At 42.7% G+C, this 15696-nt stretch overlaps 1 protein-coding gene across 25 annotated transcripts in view; it reads right to left on the bottom strand.

The window, feature by feature from the left end:
• DOCK9 (dedicator of cytokinesis 9) overlaps nucleotides 1-15696 on the bottom strand; it is a 282842-nt gene that overhangs the window by 151112 nt on the left and 116034 nt on the right. For all 25 annotated transcript variants that reach the window (XM_041731244.1, XM_041731266.1, XM_041731253.1 and 22 more), the window contains exon 2: nucleotides 1452-1568. In XM_041731244.1, coding sequence (XP_041587178.1) covers nucleotides 1452-1568 — 117 coding nt within the window. The remainder of the gene's footprint in view (nucleotides 1-1451; nucleotides 1569-15696) is intronic.

Genomic DNA, 15696 nt, shown 5'->3' with positions numbered 1-15696 from the left:
CCTTGTCCCTGGGGTAAAAGATGATACTAAATTAACTGTATCTTGTTTCTTTGGTTTGTTTGCATCTTAAGTAATTTTATCTCAGGCTGCAAATACAACTTTGCATTCTAGGTTGCAAACACTCAGGGTGACTTTATGACTCATACCAAGAAGAATACATACTTCATTCTTAGAGAAACCTGAGATAACCTCTGGCTTCCTCAGAGCACACTACAGGAAACATATGTCAATGAGAAGTATAATTTGTAATCATCTGATTTAACTTCTCATGCTAATAAATTTATTGCCAAAATCACAGGCAAGAGAAATCATTCTGAGGCTTCATTTTACGTTTTAGCTGAATAGTCTCCTCATGCAATGAAGTTTTTAAAGCCTCATATTTTGACGCATGATCTGAAGCCATTTATCAGTGGAAGATACCTTGGCAGCAGCATCACACTAATGCCCAATGCCACTTCCATGGCCTTCCTTATTTTTTAGAAAGAATTGAAAGTATAATCATTTATAAATAACAAAGAATGAAGCTTCAAAAAAATTAAGACAGGGTAACAGCACCAGGTAAAGAAGCTTCGAGGCAGAAAAGAAGGAAACGCCATGATAAGGTAGGCTCCAGAGAGTAAAGGAAACAACCAGAACCTCCAAACAGACCAAGGTGACTCTAGGTTGCCAGGTATCCAACACCACTGGGGTCCTATTCTCACTCCTCATTAGCCTCAAAGCTCTTGTGTGTTGCTCAGCCTCAGGGCTTTGGCAATCTGAAAGACATCAAGTAACAATCTGGACAGCAGCTCACAGCAGAAGCAGTACCAGGTCCTCTGCTGGCAGCTGCTGAGATCCAAGGAACAGCACCTGTCACCACACCAGAGAGGTAGATGTCAGGACATTCCTGGTTACCCCAAGCCCTTCTCTGTGAGCGCACACATGGTCCACGAGCTCTCTCGTGGTGGTTTCCCAAAGTGTTATCCTGAAAGGACACACAATAAAATCCTCCACTACTCCCCAGGAAATTCCGTCCTTAGGGCCAAGGCACTGGGCAAAAACCCAAAGCTTTATGAGCTTCACAAAGCTCATAAGACATAAGAGGCTTTTGTGTCCATTAAATCCACCCGAGTATAGCACTTTTATTAAAAATATAACACACACACAAAAAAAACTTACATTCTACCCATAATACATACGTATGTATGCATATACATATATTTGCCTATATGTGTATGTAAATATACTTAATACATATTCATATCTGTGTTTATATGCAAAAATAATACCATTTTTAAAAAATCAACCCATAAAGGAATGCATGGAAAAATGTAATGACATCACTTTTCTCTCTTAAATAACATCTTCATCTTTTAAAAATCCTAAAATTAAATAACCAAACAATAAATCAGTAGATAAAAAAGAATTGTTTGTAAAGACCAACCACATGGCTGTATTTAAAAGTTATCTACCTGAAAGTCATCATAAGGGAAGAGAAGCATCTCCCTTAAACAATCATTCAGGATCTGTGTCTTCTTTTGGACGATAACATTTTCATAGTCGAGTGGTTCAATCAGCTTTGGCTTTGCCTAAAAGGTGAAAAAATAAGCAATTGAAACATTCTTATAGATAAATACAATTCCTTGAGATTAAAGAACTTTATATGATCTGTTTTTGCATTTTCCAACTTTTCTTCAATAAGAATACATTAATTTTGCTACAAATTAGAATCAGAAGCAAGAGATAAAATGTATTTTTTTTTAGCATCTCTGTGAGTCTATGATTATCCTCAATTACTTTCTACTATATCTTCACATAGAACTCAGAGTATTTATATGTTGGTGAGCATTGATTTTTTTAAGGTTTTATTTATTTATTTATTCATGAGAGACAGAGAGAGACAGAGAGAGAGAGAGAGGCAGAGACCCAGGCAGAGGGAGAAGCAGGCTCCATGCAAGGAACCCGACACGGGACTCAGCCACGGGACTCAGCCCTGGGACTCCAGGATCACGCCCTGAGCCGAAGGCAGCCACTAAACCACTGAGCCACCCAAGGATCCCCTAAAACGTATTTTTAAAGGGGCACTTGATGGGATGAGCACTGGGTGCCATACTGTATGTTGGCAAATCAAACTCCAGTAAAAATATATACAAAAAATTTTTTTAAATAAATAAGGTAACAGAAGGCACTTCCTGGTACTACTCCATCTACAGTCATGCTTACTTAGTTATTAAAGCACAAAGAAAGCTATGAAGTCTCGTGGACGTCCAGTTGTGTCTTGGGTCAACCCTGGTTTGGTCAGTCCCCATCCAAGCTTTACACTCTGCTGGAACTGCCCTGCTTGGGGGGGGTCCAGCTGCGGTGTGGTAGTGAAGGCTGGATGCCAACAGTGGCACCATCCTTGGGCCAGGCTTAAAGCACCCACAGGGCTTCACTATTTCATATAAGGCTCTACGGAACTCTTTTCAGGGTGTCAAAATATCCCTGTCTCCTAAAATGTCTATATACTTATAATACCTAAACAGATAAAAATGTAAGCTGTGGGGGGGTGGGTGAACCTAAGCAGGTAGGGATGATCATCCCTTATCAGGCACTGAGCAGAAGACAAACGCAATATGCAAACAGGGAAAGAAATGAGAGAATATGCCTTTTCTGACTATTTCTCAAGTTAGCCTTCTCAGTAAAATCTATTGCCAAGCATTGCTATGGTGGTGATCACGTCCCACATGGAAGGTACCAACTGAGCTAGGTCAGGGAGAAAGACACCGATTCAGCTATATCACAGTATGCCAAGTGATAAGACAGGCATGCATGCACATGCACAATGTTCTCAGAAGTAACAAAGTCCATTATATCAACAGTTCCTGCAAGATTATTTTTTGAAACTATTAATAAAAATCATCTGATGACATAATCTCAATGTTGTGCCTACTAAAATGATAATAAATATATACAAAATATACTAAAGACATCTGGGGAATTGTGGCTGAGGCTGCTGCACATTCCTCAAATCTCTCCTTTCCTTCTAGGTACAGAAGGACTACACTTCCCAGCCTCCTCAGAGTTACATGTGACCCTCTGTCTTGTGCCAGTGGCAGGTGAGGGGGAAGGGAATGGCCACTGCCAAGCCTGGACCAGAAAAGCTGTCTGCAAAAGACTGAATGCTGTGTCCTTCCAAAATCCACGCTGAAACCTAGTCCCCATTGTGATGATTTTAGGATATGGGGCCTTTGGAGGCAATTAAGTCATGAAGGTAGAGTCCTTAAGAATTCAATTAGTAATCTTATAAAAGAGACCTCTGAGACTTCCCTTCTGCCATGTGAGAACACAGTGAGGAGAAAGCTATCTATGAACCAAGATTTCTCTCTACAGACACCAAGTTGGCTGGTGCCTTGATCTTATAGCCTTCCCAGCCTCTAGAACCATGAGAAATACATATGTTGCTTAGGCACCCCTAAGTCCTTTATATTCGGTTCCAACTAAGTGACTACGATAGCCCCCCCTCCCCTCTCCCATCTGCCAGATGCACGCAAGAATCCAGCACTAGACTCAGGAGCCCTGAGGAGAGGATAAAAGTCGCAAGATAGAAGGAATCTGCATCCTGAATCACCCAACAGAAAGCTGCCTCCTTCAAACAGGCGCTGAAATATCCGAGAGTAGGCAGGAAAGCATTTATTGTGTTAACCACTGAGGTTCTGGAGAGTTGTTTAAAGTGGTTGTCAGCTTACTCTACCTAACCTACATACAGATGTTCATATTTAACTTCAATTACTTGATTTAAAAGTAGACGCGACAAAGATGTTTGGATATGCTAAGAAAAAAATGTAGTGACTGAACAAGGGCACCATTGTTATTATAATTATGCAAAATAAACATTTACGGGCAGAGACAAACCTATACACCAAAATTAAAGCTATCATAATGGAAGTGTCATTTCTTCTTGTAAGATATTCATAATATTAAACTATTTCAACTATAAAAAAATGTTTCCAAAAAGAGAGATTTACAAAAAGTTTTTTTTTTTTTACAAAAAGTATTTTTAAGGAAAGAATTGCCACAAAAAAATAATAAAAAATATTCTTCAAAAAAAAATTTTTTTTTTTTAGGATTTTATTTATTTATTCAAGAGAGACACAGAGAGAGGCAGAGACATCGGCAGAGGGAGAAGCAGGCTCCATGCAGGGAGCCCAACATGGGACTTGATCCCAGGTCTCCAGGACCATGCCCCAAGCCAAAGGCAGATGTCCAACCACTGAGCCACCCAGGCGTCCCTCTTCCAAATAGTTTAATTCGACTTAAATAATGTGCTCCTTTATTTTAGTTTGTTACACTGTACATGGTAACCAGTCTTTAAGAGTTTGTTGGCAGAACGGATATGTCATGATTAGTAACGTTTTCCTTGGGAACTAGGACTATATTCCTAATAAAATGCAAAGATGACCCAGAGAGGGCTGGTCCTCCACACTAGCCCTGGACCTCTCCAAAGGTACCCCGGGTCTGCAGAATCCTTGGCGGCCGTGTTCCCTTCCTGCCCCTTCCCACAAGGGCCAGCAGTGTACTAACTTCAGGCCACAAGGCAAGGTCAGTCTGTCAGAAAACAGTGCTACAATGTCAGCCCTTGTCAAAGAAGGATGCTGCGGGGGCCTGCTGAGAAAGGGTCTTTCCTTAGCCTATGATATTTTGGAGAGTTTTCTGCCTTGCTCCTACGGCACAGCTCCTTACACTACTCTTATATTCTTAGAGCAGGGGTTGGCAAACTTTTTCTGAAAAGAGCCAGAGAGTAAATATTATAGGCTTTGCCAGCTTTACTGTTTACTTAACTCTGATACTGTCACACAAAAAAGCAGCCACAGACAACAAGTAAACAAATGGGCATGGTGGCATTAAAACTTTACAGAAACAGGCCACAGCCAGATTTGGCCCAAGAGCCATCACTTGCTGATTTCGCTGCAGAGTTACCTTTACCCGTTTGTAGTTAATCTCCTTTACCAATTTAATGATTCTTTATATTAATTTTCTATTTCCAATTAACTGGTGTTTCCTGTCTCTGCGCTGATATATATGTTTACATGTTCTTAAATGTATTTAGATTATTTCTCAACAATTGGGCTACACTGAGATTGTTTACACAGTTTAATAAATGAAAACTATAAAAATAATTCATATGCCAGTTTTGCCTACTTATGATATGCTTTTGTTAACTGAGTAGATGTTTTCCCCTGATGGTATCTTGGAAGTATTTAATGACTTAATGTAACGTTGTGGCTATTAGGATTACCTTGCTTTTGGGGGCCACTGTGTAACCTGGAAGATTTTCACACAAATGATCGCACCTAATCCACTGTTTAATTAAACAAGGAAGCCATGTGCCTATGTAAGCAAACCAAAATCCAAGCCTGGGAATGCCTCAAGGTTATAAAATCAACACACTACAACCACTCACAAACAGCCAACAAGGCTTTAGGCTACGGCCAAATAATTTCTTCTGTTTGCTTCCACACTTCCTCTCTAGAAGTCTCTCCAAGCTCCTAACAGCTCCTAACAACTTCCGGTTTTGTGCCACCCAATTCAAAATGATTTTTGTCCAAACTCTACAAATGTTTAACATGCCTCAGTTTATCTTTTAATATCACTTGGAGCCACTATAAGGCAGGCATGGGAACACCACTCCATAGTTGCTGAGATTGCAAACTGAGGATCACAAGTTGAGCTGGTTGCCAGAAGTGTCCGAGGTAACCTGCAGACTGGGTCAGAACATGGTCTTTGTCACACAGAACTCTTTCTTCCCCAGGCTGCCCATTTAACCGTCTGTGCTCACCAATGCTCAGAGTAAACGTATGGAGAGGTTCTAAGCCAACGCTTCTGTGAAAGAATGATGATGCATGTAACAGGAAAGCCCACAGGGTTGATTTCAACATAAGGGAAATCTTCGTGGAAGAATGAGATGTCTTCTTTGGTCTCAAGGAGTATGAAGATTTGACACATGTACAGACTCTTAGATCACTCACTGAAGTGACTCCTACAGACCTGACTGGGCAGTAGTCTTCAGCAGCTGCAGGGAGCACTTCCAGGACAGAACCACTGACCCCAAGGGAAAAGGGTCAACTGGGAGTGACTCATGTGCTACCTAAGAACAAGGCAAAAGCTCCTGCTTCAAATACAAATAACTAATAACTGGCACCATGCCTCATGTGGCCCTTAAAGGATCAGAAAGGGTGAGAACGGAGATTGTGAGGGAACACGGAAAGAGACCAGGAGGCGATGGTGGGGGAGGAGACCAAAGGACGGATACCTAGCGTGGAGGTAGGCCGGGGCCACAGAAGTGGAGAAAACACAAGTTGTTGGATAAAGACAGGAGAAGAAGATACAAACGGAAAGGATAGCAGAGAGGGCTTGGAGATTTGCCGTGGGCCCATGGGAAGTCACACCTCCAGGTCTACTCAACTGGGGGTTAAGAGCATAACTGTCTATTATTTTCTGCTCTTCTTGAAATGGATGATTCACTGGTTACAGCTGTTCACTGTTCTTCAGCTCCTCCGAACGTTTCCAAGCAGTCACGTGAGCAGGGAGACAGCCCATTAGGGTAGGGAACTGACCGGCCTACAGCATCACTGGTGACAGGAACGTCACACAAACAAGCAAAATGAAATTAGCTAATTACCAGGCTGCCAGGACCCCACTCCCAGTTTAGCAGAAAGAGACTTCGTGTAGATCTGGCACATGGTCTTGGTTTTAAAGCCATCAACATGCTTAAGTGTAAACCTTCCTGGGATGACACAATTACCAAAGCCAAGTTCTTGATTTTCTATGGTCAAAAGCAAGATTCTGGGCCCAGAATCAATCCAGATAAACCAGTGGTCGTGGATAGAGCTGCTCCTATGCCATAAGAACCGCTTTGCTTTGAAAACCTGATAATTCACCAGTGTGGATTTTAAATATTAAAAGATGCTGTGTTTCCCTGAGCATGATGGGGGCTCAGCCAGCTCCTGAGTCTGTGACATTCAGAGCTTGTACAGGGCATGATTATGTTGCTCTTATAATAAGTGAAAAATGTAATTCAGTCTATATATACAAATTCTTTAGGTTTTGTCCCCATTTGTAGGTTAAATGTCCTCATTTATGAACATGTGTTTCTCAGGCTATCATTAAATCAGACAGGAAGAGGACCATGGTATCTTAACTTTACAAAAGTCTAAAAGAGTGATTCTAAAAGTGGGGTCCTGGTAATAAGCAGCATTAGCATCACCTAAGAAGTTAATACAAAAGTAAACTGAATCAGAAACTCTACAGCTAGGATCAGCTACCTGTGTCTCCACAAGCTTCCCAGGGATTCTGATGACCCAGGAGTTGGTTGGAATTTGTAAATTCAGAGAGGTACAATGAACATGTCCAGTGCTGAGCTTCTTCTGAGAACCTGGGCCCACCCTCCCCCAAAATGTGTATACCCATTACTTTCTAAAACGTTATACACAGTTCTGGGGGACAGTGGTCATTCCTTGGAGAGTAGCCAAGGAACTGAGTTGAGGACGTTTTAGGCAGTGGGAGAGGGTGGCTTGTAAATACTTTAATTCAGTATAGCAGGAGGTGCTGGCAGAAGCTAAATGCAGAGCTAAGAAAGGAGGCTGAGCCAACTGCCAGCCATGAGCTGGGACATTTCCTCACCTCACCAAGGAGTGATACCTCAAGGTGCTGAAGGAAGAGTGGGAATTCTTCAGGTGGGCAAAGTTCTGAATTCCTTAATCAACAATGTAAATGTAGCCCTCCTATGGAGGCATCTGTGCAAGCTCCAGCTGTATCTCTAACCCCCCAGGCCCAGAACAGAAGACATGTGGCTCTGCTTCTGACACAAACCTGGTCCTGTCACTTGCTCACACCTCTGCACCTGTCACAGACCTACAGCCCTGACGGCTGCAGTCGACAAAGGTTCTATTTTAGCAGAATCCTTCTTCTGAAAACCAAATCTCCCACAGGCAAATACGCCAAAGGAGTGAAAGCAGAGTTGCTCTAGCCCCAGGACACACAGTACTTGGCTCTGTACCTGGGGCACATCTCCCTCAACCCATTAAAGACAGTCTTTTCCCTTCTCTGACCAGGATACCCCCAGTGAGTAGCAGTCCTAGAGTGCAGTTCATTCTGCCTTGGATTGAAACAACCTGTGAACAGCTTACTTCCTTGACTATAGTGCCCAGGAAAGGGCTGGGTCTCCTGGTCTCTGCACCCCCCACCCCCATCCCCACCCCAGCATCTAGCCGAAGACCCAGAGACACAGTGACTGTGCACAAAGCGTGGTGTCCTTCACTTGCATCAACACCTGTCCAGGCCCCGTGTCTGTGTAGAGTTCAGTTGCTGCTCGGCATCTTGGCTTCTTAGGAAGTTCCACAGGACCATGCCCCCTCTGCCAGTCCACCCAATGTCATGACTCAGGTCCCACGAGGTGCAGCATGAGAGGCCATGTTGCAATACAGGTATATTTCAAGGCGTTTAGCCCCATAACTACTTGGGGATACTTGAGGTTAGTCACTGCACAATTGGGAGATTGCTCCCAAATTATTCTGCTCATATATGAAAGAAACCTAATGGAGAGGGTAACTGGGTAGCTCAGTGGTTGAACGTCTGCCTTCAGATCGGGTCATGATCCCAGGGTCCTGGGATCAAGTTCTGTATCAAGCTCCCCACAGGGAGCCTTCTTCTCCCTCTGCCTATGTCTCTGCTTCTCTGTGTGTCTCTCATGAATAAATAAATGAAATCTTAAAAAGGAAAGAAAGAAACCTAATAGAGGGTTTTTTCAATCCTAAAAATGTATGTGATGTTATCAAATGTTATAAAACTAGAGGAAACTTTCCTAAACTATGATTAATAAAATACAAATATTGACTAATGATATAGGAAAGATTAAATGACCTATCTTTGCAATGCAGAGTGATCAAGCCAAACCATGATCATATGAAGAGGTAATAATAGTATGAAACTAAAAAATGCAAGAAAATGTATCAAGTGCATCAAGAGATTTTTGTTCATAAAAATGTGTTGCTCTCCTGTATTTCTGTTTATGGTTTGAGTTAGCTTTTTAAAATTTATAATTTGTCATGATTTCTTTTCAAATATAGTTAAAATAGTAACTTCCATACCTCATTTTGTATTTGTAATTTTGGATTTTTTTTAGACCTCCCACATTCTAAGCTTCATCACTCACAAAACCTAGATCGGCTCTGGTGATACCACACAGATGTGGATCAAATCAAAGGCAGTAGAGTACGGTGGTTAAGAAAGCTGAGCTGCAAGTTGTGTGAGGCTATTATCAAGCTCCATTGAGTGCATGCATGTAAAATGCTTGACAGAGCCTGGCAGACTGTAAGTACATGATAAATGTAGCTGTTGTTATTACTTTCATCATCATTATTAAATGTATTGTTTGCATGACAGTGATATGTTTGGTGGGGGAAGGGAGTGGTGAATGTTTCATGTACATTCAATTTTACCAATCTGCTAACAAAAACATTCCTGTAATCTCCAAGAACTTATTAAATCAAACAGACAACAATGGTAGGGGCATTCACAAAGAAGGAAACACAAAAGGCCAAGCAGAGGAAACTGTATACTAATAGAGATGACACTGGAATTCAGGGACTGAGCCCAAGATAAACATAAATAGATGCTTACATTAAAAACTGAACCAAGTATTGATGAAGCTGGTGTCAGGCAGGACAGAGAAGAACAGCAGTTAAGGGGTCAAGATGTATATACTAAAGCACTTCAGACCCACTCCCACAGTGCACAAGAGCAGCAGTACTGAAGATTCTAGAGGAGGCCAGAGGGGCAGGCACTAAGCCCTCAAGCAGTGATGCTCACTGCTGGTTTCTGGCACTTCCAGGGAGAGAGGGGAGGCAGACTCTGGAGAGTTTGGGAGGCCCAAAGCCCACAGACATTTTCATAACAATGAACCAAAACCTTAGCTTCCTTGCCGCCCCGGAGATCCAGACCAGAGCAATGTGATCAGGGCAGTGGAAGGAGGAGTTGCGTCTCAGGGAAGAACACAGACACCAGTTAGCCCCTGATACCGTGGCCCCACCAGTCCCCATCCACTGGTCGAAGCAGGGGCAGCATGGTGAACTGCCAGTGATCATGTGGCTGTCACAGGTACCAAAAGGCACAATCCACAGTGCCCTCCCCAGGAACCTCCATTTGAGGCTCTCTGACCTCACCCCTTCCTCTAGCATTTGTTACTGTGGGTCTGGCTTCCCAACATCCATGCAAATTGAAATTCCAGATCCAGAGGCAAACAGAAGCTGAGGAATCCTCTGGATGCCAGGAAAACAAGAGTCCTCTGGAATCCAGCACAGCTGGAGAGCAATAGCCCCACAAATGACTTCAATTTTGGCTAATCATGTATGAAGCCTCGAAAACCACGGGAAGAGCTCAGCAGAAAGGCTTACTGATTTAATTGCTTTTTCTCTCTGACATGATAGCTTCCTGTGAACTTTCTAGTCATTTCTGGATTTTGTGTCTCTGGTAATTAAATGTTAACAAAGCTCAAATCCTGAATACCACTTCTTGAAATAGCAAACTAAGGAAACGGCAACTCTTGAAGCATTCTATTATAAGAAACGAGAAATTTATTGTTTCTGCTTATAAAGAATTTAAAACTTTCTTGATCTATCTGCATGGCTATAAAAGCTACCTGATTGGCTAAGACAAAAATTCCTCATGGAACTTAGTCCATTTTCAAACCTGTGCACTTCTCAACATTGCCAAAAGGACCCTAGCACTGTTGCTGGGGAGGGGGCCATGCAGCTTGCAACAAGAAAGAAAGGTCTTCTGAAGCCAGGAGTTAATCAGTGTGGCCTGTCTTACACACTACTGTCACTACATACTCCCACCAGGAACTTTCATGAAGTGGTTAAATCTGAAGGGAGAATCCTCATTTTCCTGTAATTAGGGTGGGCACAGGAAATTAGCGGCTGCCATCGCTTCTTTGTATGCAAATGTTATTAGTAATAATGTGTTCCTTCTCTCTACAAACTTTTACTGAGCCTGTCCATTCCCATATGCACTGCACCAGGGTCTTCCGGACCCCAAGATAACAAGACACAGCCTCCCCCACCCGCCACCCAGAGAGCTCATAATCCAGAGGGGAGGCAGACATGTGAACAATGAGAGCAGAATGACAGCAGTTGGAACCTACAAGTGGCATCTGACCCTGCCTAGCATGAACCTGCTTCCCCCCCCAGTTAGATCACCAACTCCATAGAGGCAAGGATTTCCATTTTATTTACTGTTCTCTTAACACCTAGAACAAGACTTGGCATAGTGTAAGCACCCAATGAACACGTGCTGGATGAGTAACAGAACCTGGCAATGTGGGCTGCTTCTTAAAGGAGGTGGTCAGGGCCAAGCCTAGGAGAGGAACCAGTCAGCCAGCATTCAGGGTACACTGGGGATTCCTTGCAAAGAAAATGGGGAGACACCAAGGAGCATGCTCCCAGATGGAACCAGATTTTGTGGGACCTAAAAATGCATATTTGGAAAGGGAAGGGGTTTAAAAAAAATACAAAATTATGAATATAAAATTGCTGGAGGCCCTCACAGGGCCTTGGAAGGGATCTGGAAACTGAAGCTTCCTTAGCTTCAGGATAAATCCTCCTCTGAGCACTGTGAGTTCCAGAAGTGATGAGTTGCTCAGGATAGCTGAGGCAAAGCTATGGCAAGGGGATGGGGTGGCAGCAGGCCAAGGGCTTGGGGCACCAGTCTCTAGGGGTGCTACAGCATCTCTGGAAATCCAATGTGAGAAAGAAAATGACATTTATGAGAACTCCCTTCTGAAAGGGTACTCTGTGGCTGCCAAGAACACATGAATAAGCTATCACAGATGAGCACTGGGGCTTTGCAAAGGACGTGCTGGAGAAACAAAGAATGCTTACCTGTAGGGCCCTGCTTTCTCTGGACAGGTGGGCAGCACTAGAGTTGGCTAGGAATGGCTATGCGCCACAGTCCCTGCCCTATCTCTGCCCCACGCAGCCCTCAGTCTCTTATCTAAAATAATAAACAATTGGGGTGCCTGGGGGGCTCAGTTGGTTGGGCGTCTGACTCTTGCTCTCAGCTCAGGTCTTGGTCTTGGAGTTGTGAGTTCATGCCCCATGATGGGCTCCATGCTGGGCACAGAGTCTACAATCAATCAGTAAATAAATAAAATAAAGCAGTAAACAATTTGAATGGCATCTGTTTGAGGTGGTACCAATGACTGGCTTGCCTGGGGTGTCCACATGTCTCTAAGCCACCCCTGGACTACAGCCTGCTCTGGTAAAGAAGGCCAGAGTGGCAAGTGTGCCGCGCTGTGATGGGCCTTTAGGAAGGAAACTGGCATAGGATGAAAGGGGCTGAGCAGCACAGAACTAAGTCCTGTACCATCCTCACCCTGGAAAGCGACCTCCCATTGCCTTGTCATAGACATGCTCTTATTTTATTTTTAAAATATTTTTATTTATTTATTTGACAGAGAGAGAACACAAGCAGGGGAGCTGCAGGCAGAGTTAAAGGAAAAAGCAGGCTCCCCGATGAGCACAGAGCCCGATGTGGGGCACAATACCAGGAACCTGGGATCATGACCCGAGCCAAAGGCAGATGCTTAACCAACAGAGCCACCCAGATACCCTATGGTATGCTCTTTCTTCCCTTGACCCAGAACATTAAATTTAGGACATCACGATAATCAAAATATGATCACATCCCCTTCAGGAAAACATGTTCTTCTCCAGATTGTTCATCAGTGTGTCGGGGAACAATGGCCTTAGCAGCTGTTGAGAAGCATGCTTGTTTAAAAGGAGCAGGAGGTCAGGTAACACTAGAACTATGCTATGTAAACATCAGAACCCGAGATTATCTGGTCTAGCCCTCTCATCTTACAGAGAGGAAAACCTGGGAGCGTGGGAGTTACATGACTGTCCCAACGCCCAAGAGGAGTTGCTAGCAAGCCTGGGCCTAGATCCCAGATCTCCTGACCCCTGTCCATGCTCTTTACCTTTGCCTCTACGTTTTGATTTTTGCACTTTCAATAACACTGTGCACAAACACACAATACAATAAACTGGAGGAAAAGAGGACCTTATCTAAACTTGGACTGAGGAAGCAAGCTGAAACCTGAGCATTCCCATATGGTTAACTAACTGGTAAATGTTTAGAATACATACCGGACACCAAAGTCTCAGACATCTAAATAGATTTCTCACACTGAAATGTGGTGCTATCCTCAGAGCAGGCTAACAGCAAGAATGACACACTTGTGAACACAGTTCTTTATATTATAAACACTGAAAAGATGTTTAATTCCGTTTTTATAAAGCACTACCAAAAAAAAGCACTTAAATGAGAAGACTTGTCACTAAATGAAAATTTTATTTAATTAGGCATGTCAGTATTAGCAAAACTTGGACACTCAACATCAGTTTGATAGAAGGAAAAGAATCTGGGTTTTGTATTTGTCAGTTTTATAAATAACTGTGGTTTTCCAAAAATTATTATCCTATTACTAAAATAAACAGAATTAAAGACTCTATGAAAACCGTCAAATCAAGAACTTGTAGAAAATGGTATAAGAGACACGTAAGATGCAAACTGCAGTAATAAAGATCATACCAATTAATGAAAACCCACAAAGCTGCTTGCATTTAGTCAGCTGCGCTCGACGGGATGTGCAGAGAATGTTAATGAGAAAAGACCAGACAGGGATGTAGGGACTCCTCCATGCCCTATGCAGGCACATGAGATGAGAGTTGAGTGGCATGGGGATCTGGTCCTTGCAAAGACCATGCCTGAAGATCTTCTACCCTGACGTGGAGCAGGGGCTAAGAGAGGAAAAGAAGGATATACAGAGGAGAGAGAGAGAGAACAGACTGAAAGCCTAGCGAGCGGGCTCAGCATGTGTCTCTCACACATGCATCCGTCCTAGCTTCTAATTCTGCCTGCCATTTTTGCATAAGGAAAAAGCAATAATGAGAGCATAAAAGAAAAAGACACACTACGGAAACTGTATAAATCTATCTTAAATCTGTGCTACAGATTCTTTTCCAGCCAACAATTTTTCTTTCTAGCATTTTGCTTGAAATTCTCAATTCCTCCTATGTCAACAAAAGCTATTTTTGGAACTCAGAAATGAAGAGGTCAAGTAATTAAGCTAAAAGGCTCTAAAAGGCCCAATACAGTCAGATTTCAAAACAAATTTACGCTACTTATTTGAAGATGGAAGCAGGGGATGGAAGTCATAACACACATTTGATTCTTGGAAGAATTTCTGCATACTTCATCATCAGAAAGGCTGTTTGGGGACCAGCTAAAGGCAGGTGTAGGGAGTTAGGATTAAAATATTGGTCCCAAAAATGTTTACTATTGTTGGAGGTGCTGACAGGCACATGGGAGTTCATTGTACCAGTCCAATAGTTCTCAAGGTGTAGTCCCAGACCAGCAGCTTCAGCATCATCTGGAACTTTTTAGAAATGCAGATTCATCCCAGACCTACTGAATGTTTTAGGGGTGGAGCCTCACAATCTAGGTTTTAACAAAGCCAGGTGATTCTGATGCTCAACCTTTTTGAGAAACCCTCTACTAGTTTACTTTCGTGTATGTTTGAGAATTTCATATTTAAAAAGTATTTTCAAGAAATCCTAGCTCCGATTGCCTTTTGGCTAATGTGGCCTTGGGGCAAATTACTAAACCTCCCCCCCATCTACATCAGGAAATGGGAAAAGTAACAAGTTAACAAGTTCTCTATCATCATCTCAGGCTTATTGAAAAGTTTCAATATACACTGCCTGTTCAGAGCAGGAATAAAATGGTGGTCATGGGGGTCATACAAAGTTGTGTCATTTGGACACAAGAAAATTTTAGTGTCCACAACATACACACAACATCCTACACACATTATCTCACTAAACCTCCTCCCAAATCCGTATGTATCATCAGCATTTCACGGATGAGGAAATTGAAGCTCAGAGGGGTTACATAAATTAGTGAAGGTCACACAGATGGTGACCCTTGGATCTCCTGGCTCCAAGCCCAGTACCCTTCCCATAGCCCACCTGCAATAAGCATGATGGAATGTCAAAGTTGTAGAATAGGAAATGCTTCCCAGGGTCTCCACTTCCCTTTGTATGAAAACGGCATAGCACCGCTCCACACTGCGACGTTTCAGCCACCACCTCTCCAGGGAAAACAGAAGTCTAGGACTCTCTGCTCTCTCTCTCTCTGGGTGCTGAACTGCCCAGCCTCCCTGATCTCACCAAGGGAGAAAGAAAAGGCAGAGTTCTTCCATGAAACAAACTCATTTTCAGTCTCAAGAGTATTAAAAATCATACCCCAAAATACTAATCTTTCTGAAGAACCAGGTTTGAATGCTGGGACATAGATTAATGTCATCAGCTAATATTTAATATACTTTACCAATAAGTAGTTCAAGGATCATCTTTATGAAGAAAGCCCAGCTTTACACTTAAATCATGCATTTTTCTTCCACAAAGTCACAAATATGGTACCCCCATCCAATGACTCACCCCCCTCAAATGACAATCTTCTGGTTTAAGGTGTATAAGCTACGGAATACAGAAGTATTTGGCCAGCACTCTTCAAAACAGTAGCCAGTTGTCATATGTGGCTATTCTGAATTCAGAAATGCTATAGGCATAAAATTTCAAAAATTTACTAGGAGTAAAAGAATATACAATGCCTTGA

Source organism: Vulpes lagopus, chromosome 16 (genome assembly GCF_018345385.1).
Source record: "Vulpes lagopus strain Blue_001 chromosome 16, ASM1834538v1, whole genome shotgun sequence".
Lineage (NCBI taxonomy): Eukaryota > Metazoa > Chordata > Mammalia > Carnivora > Canidae > Vulpes > Vulpes lagopus.
This window is presented reverse-complemented; position numbering and strand designations above follow the sequence as displayed.